This window comes from Cetorhinus maximus, chromosome 1 (genome assembly GCF_964194155.1).
Source record: "Cetorhinus maximus chromosome 1, sCetMax3.hap1.1, whole genome shotgun sequence".
Classification (NCBI taxonomy): domain Eukaryota; kingdom Metazoa; phylum Chordata; class Chondrichthyes; order Lamniformes; family Cetorhinidae; genus Cetorhinus; species Cetorhinus maximus.
Window position 1 is genome coordinate 220,884,217 of NC_135879.1, and position 13,850 is coordinate 220,898,066.

The 13,850-nt window shown below is 40.8% G+C and overlaps 1 protein-coding gene and 1 pseudogene across 3 annotated transcripts in view; one reads left to right on the forward strand and one right to left on the reverse strand.

Annotated features, from left to right (window-relative positions):
• spon2b (spondin 2b, extracellular matrix protein) overlaps positions 1-11,896 on the forward strand; it is a 38,473-nt gene extending 26,577 nt beyond the window's left edge. For all 3 annotated transcript variants that reach the window (XM_078553663.1, XM_078553643.1, XM_078553653.1), the window contains exons 4-6: positions 3,005-3,196; positions 4,231-4,408; positions 6,157-11,896. In XM_078553663.1, the coding sequence (XP_078409789.1) occupies positions 3,005-3,196; positions 4,231-4,408; positions 6,157-6,335 (549 nt within the window). In that variant the 3' untranslated portion in view covers positions 6,336-11,896. The remainder of the gene's footprint in view (positions 1-3,004; positions 3,197-4,230; positions 4,409-6,156) is intronic.
• Positions 11,897-12,577: 681 nt separating this feature from the next.
• LOC144679109 (cytochrome c oxidase subunit 7B, mitochondrial pseudogene) lies at positions 12,578-13,370 on the reverse strand (annotated as a pseudogene).
• Between the last annotated feature and the right edge of the window lie 480 nt (positions 13,371-13,850).

The following is a 13,850-nucleotide window of genomic DNA, read 5'->3' on the forward strand; positions in this document are numbered from 1 at the left end:
ATTGTAAAGGATGTAATAGCAGAGCATTTAGAAATGCATAACATAATTAAGCAGAGTCAGCATGGCTTCATGAAGGGGGAATCATGCTTGAAAAATTTATTACAATACTTTGAGGTGGTAACGAGCAGGGTAAAGGGGAACCAGTAGATGCAATATATTTGGATTTCCAAAAGGAGTTCAGTAAGGTACTGTAAATAAGACTACTTAAGATAGGAGCCCATGGTGTTGGGGGTAGTATATTAGCATGGATAGAGGATTGGCTAACTAATATATGACAGAGTTGGGATAAAGGGGGCATTTTCAAGATGGCAACCTATAACTAATGGTGTGCCATGGGGATCAGTACTGGGGCCACAGTTATTTACAATATATATTAATGACTTGGATGAGGGAAGTGAATCTACCATTGTCAAATTTGCAGATGACACAAAAATAGAACCATAGAACACTACAGCACAGAAAACAGGCTATTCGGCCCTTCTAGTCTGTGCCGAACTATTATTCCACTAGTCCCATTGACCTGCACCAAGTCCATAACCCTCCAGACCTCTCCCATCCATGTATCTATCTAATTTATTCTTAAAACTTAAGAGTGAGCCCGCATTTACAACGTCAGATGGTAGCTCGTTCCACACTCTCACCACTCTCTGAGTGAAGAAGTTCCCCCTAATGTTCCCCCTAAACCTTTCCCCTTTCACCCCTTTCAATAGGTGGGGAGGCAAGCGGTGAGGATGACACAAAGAGCTTACAGAAGGATATAGACAGGTTAAGTGAGTGAGCAAAAACTTGGCAGATGGAATATAATGTGGGAAAATATGAGGTTATGCACTTTGGCAGAAGAGGAGCTGAATATTATTTAGATGGAGAAAGACTGCAGAAAGCTGCAGCACAAAGGGATTTGGGGGTCCTTGTGCATTAATTCCAAAAAGCTAGCATACAAGTTCAGCAGATAATAGGGAAGGCAAATGGAATGTTTGCCTTTATTTCAAAGGGAATGGAGTATAAAAATAGGGAAGTCTTGCTAAAACTGTATAAGGCACTCGTGAGACCACACCTAGAATATTGTAAACAGTTTTGGTCTCCGTATCTAAGGAAAGATGTACTGAGGCTGCAGGCAGGCTACTAGGGCATTCCTGGTGAAGTGAGTTCCCCCAGCCATTTGTAGGGGGGGTGTGAGGGTTGGTGGTTGAAGCCCTTAAAGACTCAATTGGCCTAAGGAAGGCTGAGCTTAACCTTCACCAGCCCTGACTTAATCTCTGGGGAGACGTGTGAATGCAGTTTGACAGACAATATGATCGGCGCAGGCTTGGAGGGCCGAAGGGCCTGTTCCTGTGCTGTATTTTTCTTTGTTCTTTGACATCAGTAGGATGAAGAGGCAACAATAATTTAATCAGCAAGGAAATGGAATTTTAAAATTTAGCACCGGGCTCTCTATCCCATGCCTTCCCACAATGATACGGCCTCCAGCTCCCAGCCTGCTCCTGGAGGGGTGAGGGGGTGTCCATGCAACAATCTGCTCAAGGCTAGAATGATCTGAGTCAAAACACATGCCGCCTTACCCCACTGAGCAACCAAACAAAATAAAGGTGGAAAAGAGAATTGCAAGTAGGAATCACGAGTTGGGAATATTGAATTCTGTCACAGAGATGATGGGTTGAGTTATTTTGTGGAAACATAGAAAATAGGAGCAGGAGTAGGTCATTCAGCCCTTCAAGTCTGCTCTGCTGTTTGATATGATCGTGGCTGTTCCTCTATCTCAACGCCATGCTCCCGCGCTCTCCCCATATCCCTTGCCGCCTTTAGAGTCCAGAAATCTAGCTCCTTCTTTAAATATATTCAGTGACTTGACCTCTACAGCCTTCTGTGGTAGAGAATTCCATAGGTTCACCATCCTCTGAGTGAAGAGGTTTCTCCTCATCTCAGTCTTAAATGGTCTACCCTGTATCCTGAGTCGGTGACCCCTTGTTCTAGACCCCCAGCCAGAAGAAATATCATCCCTGCATCCAGTCTGTCCGTCCCTGTCAAAATTTTGTATGTTTCAATGAGGTCTCCTTTCATTCTTCTAAACTCCAGTGAATACAGGCCTAATCTCTCCTCATATGACAATCTTGCCATCCCAGGAATCAGTGTGGTGAACCTTCGCTGCACTCCCTCTATGGCAAGTATATCCTTTCTTAGGTAAGGAGACCAAAACTACACACACTACTCCAGGTGTGGTTTCACCAGGGCCCTGTACTCCTTCAGCAAGACATCCTTGCTCTTGTACTCAAGTCCTCTCGCAATGAAGGCCAACATACCATTTACCTTATTAACTGCTTGTTGGCACCTACATGCTTGCTTTCAGTGGACTGGAAGTTTGTGATACTGTGTTAAGAACATCTCAGTGAGATGTTCAGCAACACGAACATAATAAAGACATTCAGAGAATAAAATGACATAAAAGTAACTAAGTGGGGCAGTGACAGGGCAAGGGAAAATACAAACACAAGTTGTCAATGCAACAGGAACCAAAGGTTCACTGCTCCCGGCACAGTCAGTGATAATTAGAAGCACACTTTCTGGAACTCTGGAAGCCAGTTTTCTTAGTAGTGAGCCTCAGTGAATTTGGCATATTCACTCCAGGGCAGCTAGTGGACCCAGCATCCAACACTGATACACAGCAAGTACATTGTGGGGCTGATAGTAAACCCAGCATCTTTCTAATACAAACATTTTTTTTAAGAACGAGAGAATGACAAAGGAACTGAATGCAAATAAAAACAGAAAATGCTACATTTTACTTTCACCCATCATATCTTGCTGCCATTTTTATTTCCCCTTTACTACTTATTCTGCCTACTGCATGGGAAGTAGCTGCTGAGTATAACTTCGAAATAAATCCATAAGTAATCACTGTGCGTGATTGAAATGTCATGTAGTGCATTGCCAACCACCTGATGCTCTGTTCTGCTCACATTATCACAATACATAAAGATTAACCAAAATTCTTTGTGCTTATTCCTAGATGTCCTTTATAGTTCATATTGTACCAAGTCCAGATTGGTTCGTAGGTGGTGACAGTATTAATCTATGTGACGGAGATAAATGGAAAGAACAAATGTCTGTAGATCTTTATCCTTACGATGCTGGGACAGACAGTGGTTTCACCTTTTCTTCTCCAAATTTTGCTACTATTCCCCAGGAGACTATCACTGAGGTAATAATATACTGAAAAATTAAAGTATAACTGCTTAAATATGAATTCAATGTGTTGCCAGTATCTCTGGTCAAAAATATCCATGCTGTTTATCTTGCTAAATGTACCAGTGGTTTAGTTGATAAATGGAGCATATGGTGAGCTACAGAACAAGAAGATTGCAGACTTGCTTCCTGGAATGTTCTTGAGTTAGCTGGCATAGTAGTTCAGGTGCTGAAGTTGGCCACATAGTGATGTGTGTCGATGACAGGATTGATCTTGGCTGTGATGCATTTATGATTTTAAAAAAACACACCTGATAATCACTGTCAAGGGTCAATGAGGAAAGAACACTTTGAGGTACAGAAGGACTGCAGGTTTCCCAACACTGTTTTGTCCCTAGGAGAGGAGGGGCAGCAGACATCTGTAGCACTAGCTGGATCCATCACAGCTTAGTGTTTATTGGAGACAAGGGGTAGCATGTGCCTATGGCGCTGCACCCCATCACAGGTCAATGCCTGTAGGAGATGAGGGGCTGTGGATACTAATGGCATTGTATTCTATGTAGGATACAAAGGGAGAAATTTTGACCAGAGTATAATTTTTTTTTTTGTTTAGAAATATCCACCTGTGAATCATGAAAGTGTTGGTTTAAATTGATGGTAAAGAGGTTATGATTTAGTGTTAATACATAAGACAATTTTACCTAAGCCACCAAGAAATGTAGTAACATCAAGTTAACAAGCCACAAAAAAATACAGTTCATGCATAAAGGTAAAGTATAAAGAAACTGAGGTGTGTTGGGTAATTATAATGTAATTATATAGGTCAAGAAAATTGCCACTAATCTGACACTTACATATTGTAATATAAAGGCAAAATACTGTCGATGCTGGAAATCTGAAACAAAAAATGCTGGAAAAACTCAGCAGGTCTGACAGCATCTGTGGAGAGAAAGGCAGAGTTAACATTTCGAGTCTGTATGACTCTTCTTCGGAGCTAAAAAATAAACTCTTGCATATTGACTTACATATTGTATATGTTTCATCATTCAGATAACGTCAAGCTCACCAAACCACCCTGCAAACTCATTCTTCTATCCCAGACTGAAACAACTCCCTCCGATAGCCAGAGTACTACTGACAAAGCTGAAGGACAACCGATTAATTGGGATTTTTCCAGCTCAGTCCAATCTCATTCCCATGGGCAATGAAATAGATGACACTGTGTCAGGTGAGTTGTATAACACACTTGATTATTTCCCATTAAAATTTACTAGTCAGCAGACTTACAATACAGTCTTATTTTTGTCTATATTACTCAATACTGGTAGATTGAATTCTGGATTGCCATGGTATTTCTAAGCAAACCTGGAATAGGACTAATATTGAATAAGCCTTTTGAAAAGCACAGGCACAATGATCCGAATGGCCTCCTTCAGTGCTTCATCAGTCTGTGATTTAATTAGCCATAGCTTTACTAATCCTTGTGGTTTTAATATACAGTTTTAGCCAACTATTTATCCAGGTCCTTTTTTGCTTTTTAAAAAGACAATCAATATTTTTTTTAAATCCTGGAAGGATTACATCATCTAACCTATCAAGACTGCTGCTTCTCCAGTCAGTAGGGAGAGATGGTGGCGCAGTGATAATGTCACGGAACTAGTAATGCAGAAGCCCAAGCTAATACTCTGGTGACATGGGTTTGAATCCCATTATGGCTGCTCATGGAATTTAAATTAATAAATTTGGAATATAAAATTACTCTCAGTAATGGTGACCATGAAACTATCATGGATTGTTATAAAAACCCATCTGCTTCATTAATGTCCTTTAGGGAAGGAAATCTGCCATCCTTACCTGGTCTGGCCTATATGTGACTCCAGACCCTCAACAATGTGGATGGCACTTGCCAGGCCCACTTCAGAGGGCAGTTAAGCCACTCATTTCAAAGGCAATTAGAGATGGGTAAAAAATGATGCCCACATCCCATGAAAGAATAAAAAATAGCCCATACTCGACTGTCTCAATCATGGGCTTTCTTTCCTTCCCCAAATATTAAGCAGACTGATTAATATCTTAACTCTCAATTCCCTTTCCAAACAACTATTGCTTGATCAACTTAATTCTTTAAACTGTCAATGATCCAGGATTAATTACATGCAACATGCTTCACATACCCTTTGTGGAGGAGGGCAATCATCAACACCTCAAGCTCCAATTCACCTTCTAAACTAAATTGTATTTTTTTTTTATCAAGATTTATCAGAATAGAATTATGAATCAAGAGGGTAGGGTTAGTCCCTTCTCCACTCCACTGCCAACTATTTTTTATTCATCCTCGACCTTGTGGTCAAGATAGTAAAACAGACCACTAATAATTCTGCACTTCTACAGCTGCTGGGAATTTAATAACGGTCCAAATAAAATTTCCTCTCAACTAAATGTAAACCAACTTGACAAAATAACACTCTTAAATTACAAAATGGTACAAGAAAAATAAAGAATGATTTGAGCGAAAACCCTAGGCTGAGACGACTGCTTAGAAGAATGCTTTGTTGTCAGAAATGCTGTCCTTTGGATGAGAGGCTTTATCTCTTTTATCCACCTGCTAAGGTGGCCTTTAAAGATCCTACGGTATGGCATTATCCAAAGAGCAGTGGTGGTTTGGTCAACACTACTCCCTCAGGCAACATCACCAAAAGCATATTAACCATATTTATCCATGGGATTTGATTGTGTGTGAAATGGCTACCATATTTGCTTGCATAAGACTTCAACACAATCCATAATGCTTGAGAAATCTTTGAGTAATACATATGAAAATCTTTGTAGTTTAATATTTGTAATTAATTAATGATTTTTCGAAGCAAAGCTGGTTGTATTTCACATCAAAATTTGTAGGAGTTATTTTTTTCCTCTGTTTGCAACAGCAAATTTTCTAAACCGAATAATTGCAACTGATTGATATGTTCATTGCAGAGACTCCCTTGGACTGTGAGGTTTCCACCTGGTCTTCCTGGGGCCTGTGCATGGGGAAATGTACAGAGATGGGGGTGAAACGCCGCACTCGCTATATCCGGCTGAATCCAGCCAACAACGGTAATCCGTGTCCAGAGCTACAGGAGGAGGAACCATGTGTGCTGCACAACTGTGTCTAGCAGTGATACTTGGTGACAATAGACCGCATTGACACCCTTTGTTGGATTTAAAGGGCTGGATCTCACCAAAGATGGATCCCCATGCAATACTAATTAGTTCAACTAATTGTTATTGATTCAGGGTTTTAAATGACAGCTAGGCTGACAGTCATTCCATGTAAATGCTAATGCTTTTTCTATCAGTTTGATGTCTACTAAATTAAGACTTAAGTTTTCCTCCACCTCATTTATCATCAATATCTTAGTGTACAGCAATTACTGTAAGCAATGATTCAAAACCATACTCAGCAGTGAACTAATCTCTTGAGTAAACTCTTTGATTAGACTGCAGCCTGGAAATCACTCCTAGCATCTTGCATTATTTATACCGTGTACATTTCAATTTAACACAAGCTTTTGAGTTTTTCTGCCTTTGGTGTTGGTGTGAATGGCAACATGTGAATGCCTTCCAGGCTCTTGATCCGTGATGGTATTTGTGAGAGAAGATTAACAGCAGTTAGAATGAACATTTTATAATCTGAATTTAATTATCTGGCATGTTATGTGCAGTAGCTAATTAATAGCTTTAAGAAAATAATGATGGAAACTGATTTGAAAATGGCAGTGTTAATTTGTATTTTGTGTGTTCTCATTTAAAAGCTTTCTTGTTCCACAAATTTGTCAAGCAAGTGTGTGGTCTTAATAGATCATAATCGCTGTTATTAGGCAGACAATATACTATTTGAAGACACTGTACCCCAATGAACATCAACTTTTATTGCAGTGCCATGATTAGTCATCCTGACAGATTACATTACCCACATACAAAAGTATTCCCTGAGAAAGAGGGTGCATTTTGATATTGGCTTAAAGCATTATGTAACAAATTGCAGTATTATTTGACCCAGTTCTGCCTTTCGGGTACAACCAAAATTAAAAATTTCAATATTGTGTTTGGATTAAGGGAACTGTTTCAATTTGGTCTGAGTTTTCTCTTTGAATGTCTTTAAAAATCTTTGTTGCTGAACTGGGAGCTAGGATGTTTGTCAAAAATTGTTTTCTTTTTCTTGACTAAGTGGCTTTCTTGTGAAGATGTTGCCTGTTTAACATGATTTATTTGTGCCCTTTGATTAAATATACACAAGTTACAAGACAAAAATCATGGAACAGGTTTGTAGACGTGTAGGGCGGGTTGGGGTGGAGGGAGGTGGTGGGTCCATTAACGGCTTCAGCTTTAAGCAGTTTCAGAGAAACTACCCAGGTGCTAAAATCAGAAGCATCAAATGTCAACCAGCTACAGCTTGTAACGTGCATAATGAGAAGTATAAATAGATTGGTGAAGTGTAACTGAAGTGTTTCTACAGCGTGTCATTAGGCAACTGAAGCGCTGATCCACCAGCCATTCTGGGATTCATCGACTAACTAATAACATGTCAGGTGGATCCAATGAAGGTTCAAAATTGCATAGATTGCAATGTGAACAAGCTGATGGAACCTACTATTGTGTGTGGCTATGGATAGGAATGGGGTGCAAGGTAAAGCCTGAGGAAAATGCATATTATGAATCATTAATTTCAGCTGTAAGCCTGTGGGGAAGCATCAAGTGAAGACCTGGCACCTCTCTCAAAAAGGGAAAGAAAACATCAGGAACAGTCACTCTGAATTTATGTAGCACTAGTGAACCTATCACAGAATGGAATAGGCAAAAATGTGGAACTTTATCTTGGATTCTCTGTGCTTCTTAAAAAAAATTGACTGCTGAGGTTAGCACCATTCTGGTTGTTTTGAGTTTGATGCATTTGTCTGGGTTGCTAGGCCACTTTGGACAGCAATTATGTTCTAACCATGTTGTTGGAGGATTGGAGTCAAGATACAGACCATGTAAGGAAAGCAGGTTTCGTATTCTAAGGGCATCGATGAATTAGCTGGGTTTTATGAAATTTTTGCTGCTTTTATATTTTGACTTTTTAAATTGAATTCAAATTCTCAAACTGCCAGGCAGGGATCTGATCTCATGTTCTGAATAGAGTAGATTTGAATTTGGTAACATGACCTCCACACTGCCGCACCCTTAATCATACACAGTGCTAAAAAAAACTAGAAAGAATTAGAAAGAAAGACTGGTATATCCATTAATCATCCACCTTAAAAATAAACCCAGATTAATTAAATGTCACACCTAAATGAAGTTTAACAGGAATTAAGTCATTCAGAAGATCTTGTCATTTATGACTGATATGTCCATAAGTTATTGTTCTTTCACTCTCATGAAGGCAATAAAAATAAATGATTCACTAATGTCCCCTAAGGAAGAAAATCTTCCATTTTTACCTGGTCTGGCCCATATGTGACTTCAGATCCTTAGCAAAGTAGCTGACTCATAACTGTCCTCTGATATGGTCTAGAAAACCACTCAATCATATGTAAGCAGGTGGCCCTCCACCAACTCTAGGACAATTAGGGATGTGCAATGGTGCAACAGCAATGCTATAGCATCTCATGATTAAAGAGCAACGTGCACAAAGAGCTGGATTTTTATCCCTCTGTCAGTGCCAGAATGGAGGCAGATGGCATTTAAAATAAGTGGGTGGGACCTGATTCTGGGATTCCTATCATGTGGGATTTTTAAGGGCGTGTGTCATAAGCCCACAAACAACCATCTCACCCTTACCTACTGCCTTGTGGATGGCCTTTTACACCCCCCACAATCTCCATGGTGGGCAATGTAATTCATGGCAACTTGGAGTAGTGAACCCTCAGGAACCCTAGCCTGGAGTCATGAACCTTTTAACAGGTAAGTTCAAAAGGTGTTGACAATTTTACTGTCATAATGTAATAGCATTTGATACATTTAAATATGTTTTATTACAGTGATAGGGCTTTGTTTAGAAAAGGTAAATGACCATAAATTAGCCACATTGTGAAAGTGTTAGATGCATTAGAGTACTTCATCCAGTGGATAAAGTTCTCTTCTGCACTCAACAGCATTTAGATTAAGGTTTAATGCATCACATTTTCCCATGATTTTTTTTCCCTTGACAGTTCAGCCTTTGAAGCAGTGCAACTGATGGCCATCTGTTCCACTACTTCAAAGGCTTTGACGTATTCAGCTCTGGAGGTTTGGTGACATAGCTCTGCAATGAAATCTCATTATGAATGCTTGGCTGAACTCCCAAACCAACTCATGGATTCAGCTCAGTAGGGGTTGATACAGCTGTCAAGGGGACTATGAACTTTGTTTTAACTGTTTTTTTTGAGCAGTTAATAGGATTACGTTTTTTTGAAGAGCTTTTTGGATGGCTGTTTGTTTATCTTGAAAATTTCATGAGCATATTAAAAGACTTCCCAACCAATGGTTTATAAGGTTCATAAGTTCAGTCCATAGTGGATACTGGATGAGTTGGCATGGGGTTGGATAAAGGGGGCATGGATGGTGGTCGGTGAGGATGAGGGGACAAGGAGTGAGGGCTAGAGTGCCTAACACTCGTACAGAATGGGAAGATGTCCCAGTGAACTGAGCTGTGCCTTCTAATCTACCTGCCTCAGTATCTGCCCACCCCCATTTCTGCCTGGGGCTTGCTTCCACAAGCAGCGTCCTTGACTTCAGCCCATCTCCACCATGAAAATAGCGTAGGTAGGCACTGCCAGTCAGGAGGTGGGATAACAAAGTTGGGAAATAACCTGACTTGAGAATGAAAATCTGGGCCTAAGTATCCATGGTCTATCGGTAATGCACCATCAAGAGATTGTGAACCAAAAAAATCACAAATGCTTGGTTGCAAGCGAACCCTACATTTGAGCACAGCTGGTCTTAATAAAGTTAGCTCATGTTCTTTATCCACATTTAAAACATAATTACTACTTCATGTAGTAGATGTTGCTTTTTAAAATCTCTTTACATAAATTCCTGTTCAGCAATCTGGTTTGAAGCAGGTATGCAATGGCATGTGGCATACATGATGTGTACATGCATATATTATGTGCATTGAATATTATTTCCTCTTGGAAAGGCCAATCTCCCTCTTCAAGGATGAATCAGATGATACCACAACCAAAAGAGTTAAATTCTTAGTAGATTTTGCATAAATCTGGTTTGTATGCCTGAGTTTAGGAAGTTGAGGGTGATTTAATGGATGAATTTTAAATGCTTAGGGAAACTATTTCTTCTAATGTGTAAATCCAGAATGTGCTAGGCCATTTGGGAGAGAAATCAGTAACCACTTTTCAGAGTAGAGGAAATCTCAAACTTGCTTCCCAAAAGGCTGTGGATGCTGGATCAATTGAAATTATTACTCTAGTGAGTTGCAAGTCGTGCCTGTGTCCTGTCTTGGAGACAGTATAATGTTTAAACCAGCCTCCCATAGTGCATCTGGGGGCCTGATTTTATATTTGAGGGTTTCCAGCCAGGTTTCCCAAGGTCTAGAAAACCAGGCAGCTTAACAAAGTTTGGAGAAACTGGCTACAGAACGTAGGTGTTCTCTAAATATCTCCTGAGACACCGGGAGGAGCAGGGGTATTATTTCCCCATCCCCTCAAGCTAACCTTCTGCTGATCTCTGTAACACTTGGTGCTGTGATCAGCCACTCCTCACAGTCTCTGATCTTTCCCTCCCTCCTGATTGTTGGGTTGTGAACCCCACTCCACCCTGAACCTCTGATCTTCTCCTCCTCTTTGCCAGACTCCAACCCCACCACCAACCTTTTGACCTTTAGCAATTACTGGGCACTGGGACGGATGGTCCCCAGCTCTAGCCTCTTCCCACTGGCTTTCCTGCCCGACAGCTGTCAATTTGGCTGGCTGCCAGGTGGGAAATGGAATATAAAAATGCTGAAGTGATATTGCAGTTACATGCAATGGTACCTTCACATCCCCTGGTTCTCTGAGATCTCACACCGTGCCCCAACAGCTGAGATCCTCCTCTCCCTCCCTGACTCTGCCTGTACATGGGATAGGGCAAACAGGAAGGCATACTCCTGAAATTAGAGCTAGGCCATTTAGGAGTGAATTCTGGTAGTACATTTTCACACCAGGTAGCTGAAATCTGGAACTCACTGCCCAAGCAAGTCCTGGATGCTGGGTCAACTGGAATGTTAAGCAAGGGGTGAAAGGATATGGAAGAAAAGTGGTTCATGAAGTTGAGGTAAAGACTAGACATGATCTCACTGAATGGCAGGTATAAGGTTGAGGAGCTCAATAGCCAATTTCTATACCTGATATTCAGCTAAACTATTAATGTATAGCACCACCTATGGTATGCTGTGCTCTGACTTTGTAAAGCGGGATCCACAAAATACACTTGCACTTGGTTATTAATTTTTGAATTTGAGCATTGTGCATTTTTAATACGAAAGGACTACTAGCTCATATTGCTATAGATTGCTAATATCCTCTATGTGCATAGTCTCCTTCTAAAGGGATTACGCTGCTGTTCCTTCTCCTTTTCCTATATCGTTTCCAATGAACATGCATCTGTAAATAGTTGACTGCTTGTATATTGTTGTACTTAATTCTCTAGTTGCCTAAATCTAATACCTTTTTATACTTTTTGTATCAAATTAAAGGAGAAAAGTGTTTCAATTACATATTCTTGTTATAAATTGAGTAAATACATGTTCTGGATAAAAGTTTTAGTTCTGGCTTTATTTTTAAAATTAAAGTATTCCCCTGCTCACTTTTGTGCATGCAGTGAGATCCCTGATCTCAATTTCTCTTCAGGACTTTTTAGGCTCTATTCTGGGACCTTTAACATCTATCCCTCCCCTGTCAAAATGGCTGGACTTTGGTTTAAGTGGGAGGTTAAAACGTTAAAAATTGGGGACAATTTTGGGTTGCAATGGAGGAGGCAACCAATCCGCTCCAATTATTTAAATATTTAATATGACTCTCTTAATTTTAAGTGATTCTATCATTAGCCACAGTTTCTCTGGCCACAGGAAACCCAGCAGGTGAAAGAGCTGATTCCATAAGCTTAAGTGCCTTTTACTGCACTACTTGTGGGCAAACAGGAGCAAGAATATTTCATCCAAGCCCAACGAGCAACCCAGTAAATCCACACACCCGAGATCCCACTGTGTTTGGAAACCCTGACAACCATCTGCTCCCTGCCAGGAGAGGACTTCACGTTATTTGTTCCCCACCCTCCCCCCCGACAAAGTGATTGTATCCCTTCTGACTACCACGTTCCCTCCCGCTCTCCTCCCACCTGCAGAATGAATATCACCATCAACGTCCTACACCAAGCCCCACTACACCTATTGCTTAGTTCAGATCAGCTGTGGCCTCAAGTTGGAGGATTTTCCACACAGCTGGCAGCCCGGCTTGCTGCCTGTGGGTGGGAAAACTATACAAACAAATTTAAAGACATCTTAAACTGCAGGACATTCAGGAAACCACACTCCCAATCTTAAAACAGCCTCCCATCACCACCCCAACCTCCCACTTACTATCTCCTCCCACCTCTGAACAATCGTATCCAGCCTCTGTGGGCCCTGGTTGGCTTTGATTTGATGCTTTATTCTTCCTGACAAGCCTGGGTCTGTTTAGGAAGTCACCAGTTGAAAAATCACTAGGAAAGCCCATATTCTCTCATTCTGTAATACAGTGAACAAACCAGTGGATATACCAAGTATGATATATCCGAGAGATGAATATTCTTGAAGCAAGCACTGTTATCCAACATGAGACCCAATATACAGAGGTAAACAATACAGTAGAAGCCATGAGCCTAGAAACGAATTTGCAATCCAGCCCATCTGTACTCAATTTCTTACAAACACTTGGTCCATTCCTCAAGTCTTCCCTCCAATTTTGAGGGCTGATCTTGCCAATAGGGGAAACGTTCCATGTGAGCTCAGTCTGCGTCGCAACAGAACTCCAGACTGCAACACAGAATGCTAATCCTCCCCCAAGGATAGCATTTCCATACTTGTCACGAAAGTCAGAGCCAGTTTTGTGGTGAGCTTGTCTTGTCACAATTTGACGAATGCTCCGACCCGACAGGGAAAGCAGACTTTTGGTCAAAGGCACCATCTCCACCAGGCGCCCGTTTACCCTTCAGGAAAAATCCCTCATTGATAAGTAGAAGACTTTGGAACAGGGATAAATCATGAAGGCCAGCAAAGCCCATCAGTTTTTGGTTAGTGCCACATGTTTTAAATTGACAAGCAAAGAATCTCTTCCCAATGGCTTAAGTAGTACATGGTGTGTCCTGTTCAAAACAGGAAGGCACCAATTACAACCTGTGGTCTGACCTAAGTTAGCTGATCTGAGTCAGGGTGGCAATGGGGTTATAAATTAACAATCAACTAGGTTTCCACTCATTCTTGCCCAGTGACTCCAACTAGAATGACAGATGTCTGATGTTAGATCAATCGTGACCTGGTGAAATGTCCTCACTGTTGAATAGCTCACAAACAGTCAAGGTGAGAATTTAACTCATTTAAATCACATTCACTCAGAGTTAAAATCTGGCTCACGTTGTCCAGGATCACGTGAGGAATGATCAGGTTGTTAGAAAGTGGCAGCAATTCTTAGAGT